This window comes from Poecilia latipinna, unplaced genomic scaffold (assembly GCF_001443285.1).
Source record: "Poecilia latipinna isolate Pla-1442-1.1 unplaced genomic scaffold, P_latipinna-1.0 Scaffold892, whole genome shotgun sequence".
Lineage (NCBI taxonomy): Eukaryota > Metazoa > Chordata > Actinopteri > Cyprinodontiformes > Poeciliidae > Poecilia > Poecilia latipinna.
In genome coordinates this window covers 160,598-170,183 of record NW_015113508.1, presented here as the reverse complement: position 1 = coordinate 170,183, position 9,586 = coordinate 160,598, and the positions used below count along the sequence as shown (strand labels likewise).

The following is a 9,586-nucleotide window of genomic DNA, read 5'->3' as shown; positions in this document are numbered from 1 at the left end:
GTGTGCGTGCATGCGTGCGTGCGTGTGCGTGCGTGCGTGTGTGTGTGTGTGTGCGTGCGTGTGTGTGTGTGTGTGTGTGCGTGCATGCGTGCGTGCGTGTGCGTGCGTGCGTGTGTGTGTGTGTGTGCGTGCGTGTGTGTGTGTGTGTGTGTGCGTGTGTGTGTGCGTGTGTGTGTGTTTGAGGGGGAGATTTAATGCTGAGCTTTGATGGGAGCAGACTGATCCCACCGGTGGACTGCACTCGTCTTGCCCTCACTGACCAATCGGCTCTCCTGGAGAAAAAGCAGGAAAAAAAAAGTTTATTTTGTGTATCTGAACGACTCCACTGGTAATGTTGTACATTTATGGAGTAATCTTAGTTTTATCCAATTCTTATTTGTAAAGTAGTTGACCCTCTCTTTATGTTATATGTGCCTTAGTGTAATGAATGTATAAAATGAAGACGCTCCTCTCTCCTGGGTGTTGTTTGTTAGTCCTGGCAGTATAACCTTTGACCTGCAGTTCAGATCAGCCTTAAAAAGTCCAACTTGAGCCCATTGGCACTGTGTCAGAACCCGATCCGACCGGAGCCCAAAGTAAACTCGACATACTAAGATTTTACTGCTTTTATTTTTTAAAACCACCATGTAAGTGAGCAGTGTAACTCCTCCTGTTTGTAGTTTTTGCTTGGCATCTCCCAGCTCCATCTTGTTGCTTGTTGTAACCTCAACATCAGTCAAGTGCAAATCTTCTGGGATGTGTGACTGATAGGAATCTATTTCTGCCGCTGCTGGAGCGCAGCATGCAGTGCGCCGCTGCTTGTTTCAGCCTGATTAACCTCTGCAACCTTGTTTATGTTCTGAATTTGTCCAACAGCTTAAACTATCTAACTCCTCAGTTAAGAAGCAGATTACATTTGCAGTATGTAACTTCTAAAAAATACTTTTTTCCCCCCATATTTAATAAAACTGTCACCATGTGACAGTTTGATATGAGTTAAGCTGTGAAAAGGTGGCGCTGCTCTGCCGTCACCCAGTACTGCGATTGTGGGCTTCACAAACAGCCAATCAGAGCCAGGAGGCGGGTCTTAGCGTTGTCAATCATTCTCCTGCAAGTTGTTCGAGGTGCTAATGGCGAAATAACTACTTACTGTCACTGTCCTCGGTGGCTATGCTAACTAGCATTAGCATATGTTGTGGTGAATCATTTGTATCTCATCAAAGAGGAAGCGGGAGAGGGTGATCACGAGAGTGATTGACAGCGCTAAGGCCCTCTTCCTGGCTCTGATTGGTTGTTTCTGACAGATCATTGTATTTCTGCAGTTAGTACAGGGAGGAAGCATTAAGCTCCATTTTTTCACAGATTATCTGTCTTACATTATGTTGTAACTTTTACAACTATATATCATGTATTCTTGTTTGGTATTCTCTGTGCGTATTGCAGGATAATCAGAAAGCCGAGCCATTCTGTATGAGTCACTCAGCTACTCAAGGAAACTATGTTCTCTAAAATATATATATATATATATATATATATATATATATATATATATATATATATATTATATTTTTCAAGAGTTTTGTGTGATTTTGTTGCATTGTTTGCTGTTCAGTTCTTAAAAGATGTCTTTCTTATTTCAGAACAAAGTGAGCGACCAGGAGGCAGGAAAACTGACAAGAAGTATGGAAGAGCTGCAGCTGGAGCACAAGAGGTACAGAGTTCATTACTGACGATTTTATATCTTAAAGTCTATCTATTTAATCTGCTGGCGCCAACTAACGTTTTTCTGCTAACGTTTATTAGCAGATAAACGTTGTTAATATGCAAATAATAGCAGATTAAATCTGCTATTTAATCTGCTGGGGTTCTCAGGAAACCCAGCATATTGCATCGAGTCGTTGCCTAGCAGCACTCTGAAGAGAACAAAACCACAGAAGAAGATAAGATAGCAGCTGACTGTACAGTAGCTCACAGAGCAGATAGCCTGACTAATCAACAAACTAGCGTCAGCTTGTTAAACTATGAAGGGCAGAACAGAAAAAAAAAAAAAATCCTGCAATAATTATTTGGAAACTCCTAAATTTCGCGGGTCTATTTTTAGTATTTTTTATAGTCACAGTAGTAGAACTAATTCATGTTTTTTCCTTTTAGGTCTAAGAAATCAGATCCTGTTTGGATAAGATATATGTACATAACATACAAGTTTTGTGATGTCACACTTTGACATCACAAAGTGTGATTTGTTTACTCATTTGCAGCATGGAGGAAATCAGTAGTTCTGGTGAACTTGAGGACACACTGGAGGTCAATTTTAAAGGGGCCGTATTTTGTAAAATCAACAGTCTTGAACTGTAGATATTTTTAAAATTTTATTCCTTCATCCAAAATATATCTGGAGTGTTTCCTTGATTTTTTTCATGCAAGTTTGAGAAATCCTTTCATCTCCATGGCAACCATTCAGCTGTGTAAAACACCTGGGTGAACCTATCCCCGCCTTCAAGGACAAAGCTCCTCCTCAGAGCTGCAGTTTCCAATTTTCAAAGATTCTTTTTTACAGAGCAGCCCTTCCCTGCAACTTCCCCTCTCAGTTCCTTCAGACTAGCCAGCAGCAATTAGCAAACACCTGGTGGAACTGAGCATCAGCTGAGTTCATTATAGAGCTACTTCTCAGTGCGGCGCTGGTAAAAACATTGCTAAAGGTTTAATAGAGGAGCCATGTTGTGGTGACTTCCTGAAGGCAGAGTTTCAGAAAGAGCAGGAGCTTCTTAAAGAGACAGAGGCCCAATTTTATAATTAGCCAGTGAAAGGAAAATTACAAATTACAAATCATTTGAAGGGCAATAAAGTCAAGAACAGATTGAAAACCAATTTCCGCCCAAGAGCTGTTGTTACCTTGAACGCAGATAATCCATCTGACCTGATCTTTATTAATTTATTTTTCCTCAGCATCCGTTATTACTGTGTTCCTACCATTTTATATTTATTGAAATATGTTTATTTATTATTATTTTATTCAATAATTTGACTTTCCTTAGAAAGCCTATAATTGCTATTTTTAAAATTTTGCTATAGTTTCTTTCATGACAGATGACAATAAACTGAATCCTAATATATACAGCATTTTTACAACAACTGAAGGAGACACAGTTACTTGATTGTGCTGTGAAATGTGCCTGGCAGGCACCTCATATTTCCCATATAAGGAATAAAGTCAAACCAAGCGCTAAATAAGATGAACAGTTTGTTGTGTTGTCCCCAGTTGGACTGCTTGTTGGCCGAGTCGGTGAACGCTGAGTGTCTGCAGGCCGTTTAATAACCTCACCATGTTTCCGAGGTTCAAACACTTGAAGCTCCCTGTATTTCGGAGCCGTCCTGTAATTTGTCTGAAACATCTTTTCCTTTTTTTTTAACTGTTCCCTGTGTGTTTCGACAGGGTGAACCAAGCCTTTCTCGATAAGCTGGAATGTAACGCCAGGGGGACGGAGGTCGAGGCGAGCAGCTGCTCCAGCCGGGAGGAAGAGCGTCCACGTTTGACCCCTGACGATCACAGGCGACACGCCGCAGCCGGACGCGTCGCCCTGACTCACCCGGAGCCCGGTCCAGAGCGCCGCTGCTCCGACTGGACGGAGGAAACTGGTGAGCTGAAATGACGTGTGTGGGCAGACCGCAATCTACTCGTTCTCATGCCCCGTTTTTTTTTTCTTTGAAATTTGGCTGCGCGCTGGTTAACCAAACCTAAATCAGGTATGTGACAGGAGTTGGCCAACTCATCGTTTGTGAGTTTGTCTGTTTAGTCTGTAATAAATCAAACACTGCGATGCTTGCCAGGAGGAACTTATGCGTGGCATGTCGTCTATCTGTTCCTCTCGGTTCTTAAATCTCGCAGACACCTGCAGTTTGTGGGAATCTGGAAGAGTGAGACTGTGTTTTTTTCTTCTTTTTTTTTTTTCCCCGTCTCCTTTTGAAAACAAAATGATCTGAGCTAAACGTGACACTTTAATTTAACCTCCCTCGCTTGCTGTGATGCGAACAGAAATAGCATCAACACCCAGACTTCAAGTTTCTTTCACAGAGCCAACAATTTTCTAGAAGCTGCACTGGAGTGACGGAGTTGGCATGAAACCATCCCAGCATATTATGATGCGCCTCCTATAGCTGAAAATGACACCTGATGCTGTAGATCACCTGCGGCTCATATCTCAGGAACAAAAACAAGCTGTTGTTCTAACTGAGCGCTGCTTCTGCCTGCAGCGATCAGCAAAGCTGATCTGTGTATGTACAGCTGACAGCTGCGTTACTCTGCTGGGAGGGAATGTAAACTGGCAGAGAGGTTTAGAAAATCAAAAATGATTCCTAATGACTGTGATTCTATTTACTGTGTGTTAGTTTTTAGTGTTTGTCCTAGAACACTTAACGACAATAATTGTGTTACTGTAGTTAAGTACAGTAACATGGTCTGAGTAGAAGTAAGGGTTTAGATAGGATCTAATTAGGTAAGAGATAAGGCTACAATGGGGTATTAGGGTCATTGTAGAAAGGGAAACAAAAGTTCATTTTTACAAGAAACAAAAAAAAATAATTTCAGAAATTTTCAAAAAAAAAAATTGCAGGGAAATTTATGAGTTTCAAAAGTCGAAATTTTTTTTTTACCCTTGAAATTTCCACGTTTTTTTTCTAGAAAATGTCTAAGATTAATCTCAATTTTTTTCACAGAACAAAACGAAACGTCAGCAGCCTTTGGAGCTGCCAGTCGAATTTGCAAAGCGTCGCGCCGGCAGCACCAGGTGTAATAACAGGATTTACGCAGAAGTGAATCGCCATGCTTCAGCGTTTTCCTTCAGAATTCATTATTCCTCAGAAATCCCTGCACCATGACCGACACAGAGAGAAGATTCTGTTTTTACTTCTTTCTGCCATGTCTCTGACTGCTATAGACGGATCCCGGGCTTAAAGCATCTCGTCCTGCCTCTGCATTGTTAGTATTTACTGGAATAACGCAGCAAAAACAGAACGGCTTCACTCGTCCACGGTCTAAGCCAAAATCTCCAGGAATATAGCAAAACCTTCAACCTCAGCGCCGCCACTGTGGGCGCAGTTCTGCTTGTCACAATCCCACAACATCCTCTATCCATGACGGAATGCGTCCGCCAGATCCGACCCGAGTTTCACCAACATGAAGCCTGTGTTTTTCCGCTCGGCACTAACCTGTCGCCTCGCTGAGCGAGCAGCAGACTCTGTTGTCCTCGGCGATGGACGGCTTCACGGTCCCTGCGACAGGAAGCGGCGCGAGGTTCAGTTCACGGAGAGCGAAGACGACGCCTCGGTTTGTGTTTACAGTTCGGTTGGCTGCCAACAGGAAGCAGCTCGCTCTCGTCTGTCTCTGACTCTGTTAATAAAACAACGAAGCATCACGTAGCGAGAGACAAATGTCCAAATGATGGTTTTGAGTAAATAAGCAGCTGCAGCTGCTGCACATCCCACATGATCAGGTAGCTGCTTCTGGAGATAAAGATGTTTACTTCTTGCTCTTCTTGTGCTTAACTTCACCTGTCTGACTGGTTCTTAGTTTATTCACTTGTCATCACCATCATTTTCCTTTCACTGGCTACTTATGTGCTCCTTTGTATGACATTAAATCTCAGTAAAATATTTGTTTGTAATGTGAGAAATGTGTAAAACTTTACCAGCTGTGAACATGTTTGACACACACACACAGCAATAGAAAGCCAAGTTCTGCCCTCACAGGTCAATATCACCACTCTGCAACATGATATTTCACTTTTATGTATAACGTTGTTGACTTTTGTCAGGCTGAGCTGAGCTCAGTTCAAGTACATCAAGGGAAAAAGTTGCTTTAAGCTCAAAGGGGTCAAAAATAATCAAGAGCTGGTTAGCAGCGTGAAGGTAAACCCAGGTTTTAAACTGTCCTAATCAAAGCACGCTCTGCGCTTTTCTCTTGCTCTTATAATGCATCACAAAATAAATACAGAAATCCCTGCAGGACGTTCCAGTGTTTTATTGTGTTTGTTGTGACCTAAAATGACGTTTTGCGTTCAAAGTCGCAAATCGTTTTTTAACCTTTATTTTTGTCTTCCAAAAAATAAAGTTGAAATTGCTGCACATGACCTTCAGAATACATAAAAGACAGGATTTTAACGTAGTGAGTGTTCAAAGGGGAAGGGATGTTCCTGAATTAGAAGCTTGATACAAATCAAATCTCGTCCTGAGGATTTGTCAGAGGGCAACAGAAGATTTCAAGTTAACACGAACGGTTTACACGGGACAAGCAAATCCTACGGAACATCTCAAAATGTTTTGGAGAAAAAGAAAAAGAAAAAGCTACTGTTACAGTTTAGCGTCAAACCTGAATCACATTTCAGGTTCAGCTTTAAATAGCCGTTGTGAAACAGGAAGTTAAATTAGAAGAAAGCTAATTGGTCAAAATTCACAGCTGAGTTGCAGCTATTGGTCAGAAAAGAAGGAACCCGGATTCACATAACTCCGGCCCGTCTGTCTTCCAGATCCGCAGGCCGACCGCGACTGGAACCTGATGAAGCTGGTGAACATCTTCCCAGACTGCAGCAGAGACTTCGTCCAGGACATCCTGACCCAGTGCAACGGCGACTACGAGCAGGCCTGCGCTCTCCTCGTCAGCACGCTCACTTAAATTTGATTCGCTGTGGCAAATGAGACGGCAGGACGTTTTAGGACAAGCGGATTCATGTGGGGAGGCTTTGTGCTCACGTATTAAATGCCCCGCTGCCTGCCATACGCAGCTGCTACAAACGGTACCTACAGGGCCGAGAGCGACTCCGAGGATCTGCTTCCTATTATGCCGTTAATCTCCGAGCGTTCGGTGCGTTGTGTCTGTCTGGTGAGTCACGCTGGCTTTTTGAGCCCACTCAGAGTCCGTGTTGTTCTGATATGAATTTGGTAAAGGTCGCTGTTTATGACTCACTATGTTTAAATCATATTTTGGGCTTTTAATTTGATCAATATGTTAAAAAGATTATAAAAGTTTTATTGTGTTTGGTTGTTTTTTCTGTTGTTGCTATCTGGTCAGATTGATGCTCTGAAGCTTTAGAGGTTCCTGGTTAAACAGCAAAAACACTAAATCTTACCAAGTGTTTTCATCTTGTTTCACGTGCAAATATCTTGGTACACTTGAAACAAGACAAACGTAACTTACAAGGTAAGATAGAGGAGCTGATTTTGAGTCAATAATTCCTCAATATTGATCAATAGCACCAGTTCTAATGGCAGATTATTTCACTTAAAGGAGAAATGTCTTCTTTAGGTGAAATAATCGGCCCACTGCTTTTTCATTGACTTAAAACAAGTTCCCATTTCCAGCTGACAACTTCCTTGTGAGTCAGTTTGGTCTCATTTCAAGTGTGCCAAGGTGTTTGCATTAGAAACCGATTGCTCAGGTTTAGTGTTTTTGCTGCGATCCGGTGCTTCCTGTGAGGGAACCAATCAGACGACAGTGGCGACAGAGACCAACGGGTGGTGCTGTCCACACGAGGGGCTGAAAATCCCCCACCAATTTAGCATGAAGTCATGTTTACTGCTGATGTCATCCGGCAAATGTCGTTCCTCCAGGGATCAGCGTGAGGCTTACAGGCTGCGGCCATGACACCCGCCACCACCAGGAAACAGGAAAAATCCACGGCAATAATTTCTGTGTCAACAATTGTCACTTCTTTTATGTTCACTCGATGGCATGCGACTGCTTTCAAAGAGACCCATCGGGATTATTTATTGATTTTGCCGTCAGAGGTTATTCACTACAAGTGAATTGAAAAGTTTATGGAACGAAATGATTTGAACTCATTATTAATTTTACCCTGGAATGTTTTGCTTTGTTTTGTTTTAAAGCTGCACAAGCCAATAAATTGTACTGGAAATAGATGGGATGTTACAGAAACAGTATGACGTGTGTTGTTTTTGTTTTTTTTTAAATACTTTTTGGAAAATGTCAAATAAAAGCAAATGTTTTTACACTGCTTCGAGTTTACTTAACTTAAAAAAGAAATCCCAGAAAGTGAAATACAAAACAGACTTCGATCAACTTCTCTCTTAAAATTAGTTGACAGATTTTCTCTTTTCAGCTAAACAACAAGTTGAAGAGCAGGTACGGTGGGAAAATGTCGCGTAATATTCTTACTGTCAGCAGATTCTATTAATGGGATTAGTTTACTCTAGGAAATGAGTTTTTCATTTAGGATAACACTAGCCTATTATCTGCTAAGAACAAACAGCACAAAGAATAAGAAAATGTGTGTTTTTGATTATTTTTTATATATAAAAAAAACTCTTATAGCAATAAGTTATAGAATAGAATTTTCTTGACAGATTTCTAGGGAGAAATTGCTTATTTAATGACAATTTACGCCATATAAAGTGTTAAATATGAGTGAATACCAATATTACTGTAAGCCATGTGCAATTTATGAACAAAATATACTCTGCAAAAGCTTGCCAAGTATTTTTGGTCCAGTTTCTAGTGCAAATATCTTATTAGTACACTTGAAATAGGATAAAACTAACTTAAAAGTAACTTTTCAGCTTGTTAAGTCAACAATTCCTTAATATTGACGAAAAAGTTCTAATTCCATTGGAAGATTATTAAACTTATGGGAAAAATGTCTTGCTATAAGTAAACTCATGTTTTTTTAATCATTATTAAGGAATTATTGACTCTAATGAAGCCCTATATCTTGCCAGTAAGTGACTTCAAAGTTAGTTTTATCGGTAACACTTTATTTGAAGGGGGTTGAATAAGACTGACATGACACTGTCATTAACATGACATAACACCTGTCGTGAACATGAATAAGCCTTCATGAAGATTTATGACTGTTGTCATAAAGCGTCATTCGGTGTCATGTCAGTCTTATTCACCCCCCTTCAAATAAAGTGTTACCGTTTTATCTTATTTCAAGTCTACTGAGATGTTTGCACTATACCAAAAATACTTGGTAAGATTTTGTGTTTTTGCAGCAATTTTAATATGACAAAACATAAAATAAATAAAATAACAAGTATCCACATGGAAATATGTTTATCTATAAACAAATCTCTAAATGAGTCCAGAGTAAAAAAAAAAAAAAAAAAGACCTAAAGACATTAAAACCAGTGTGTTTCCCTTTAAGCAGAAACACACCTGTACAGAAAACACATGAACAGTCTGAGTGTTCCGTCCACTGCGTTGGTTATCATGGTGTCTGTTAATAATATTGACTCAACATTCTGAGTATTTACCAGAGAGCTCAAACTGATGGTTGCCAAAAAACCAAGAGGCTGTTGAGAGAATCAATAGGAGTGTTAGTCCTGAGGACGGGGCGGCTGTACCGCTGTGGAATTTTGACCTTTTCCTGGAAACAAGTTTGCAGATAAAACCATGAATTCCCCTTCGTTTCCCTTAATGGCTCGATGTTTTGAACAACGTAGATTTGTTTCACTTAGGAAATTGTTTTCAGTCCATCTGACTTTTGTTGAAAGCCCTGAACTCTGCAGCGTTTGTGCGTGTGTGTGTTCTTTGTTGCTTGCAGAGGGCTGTGTCAGTTACATCACTGCAGCGTTCGTAAGGGAATTTTGGGGGATG

At 40.7% G+C, this 9,586-nt stretch overlaps 1 protein-coding gene across 2 annotated transcripts in view; it reads left to right on the top strand.

Moving 5' to 3' along the window:
• The window catches only part of epsti1 (epithelial stromal interaction 1), a 29,764-nt gene extending 21,829 nt beyond the window's left edge, over positions 1 to 7,935 (top strand). Inside the window, exons 8-10 of one of the 2 annotated variants that reach the window (XM_015048580.1) lie at positions 1,620 to 1,690; positions 3,413 to 3,615; positions 6,501 to 7,935. In XM_015048580.1, the coding sequence (XP_014904066.1) occupies positions 1,620 to 1,690; positions 3,413 to 3,615; positions 6,501 to 6,646 (420 nt within the window). In that variant the 3' untranslated portion in view covers positions 6,647 to 7,935. Of the gene's footprint in view, positions 1 to 1,619; positions 1,691 to 3,412; positions 3,616 to 4,692; positions 5,192 to 6,500 lie in introns of those variants that run through there. The other variant, XM_015048581.1, reaches the window with a different exon arrangement.
• The last annotated feature ends 1,651 nt before the right edge of the window (positions 7,936 to 9,586 follow it).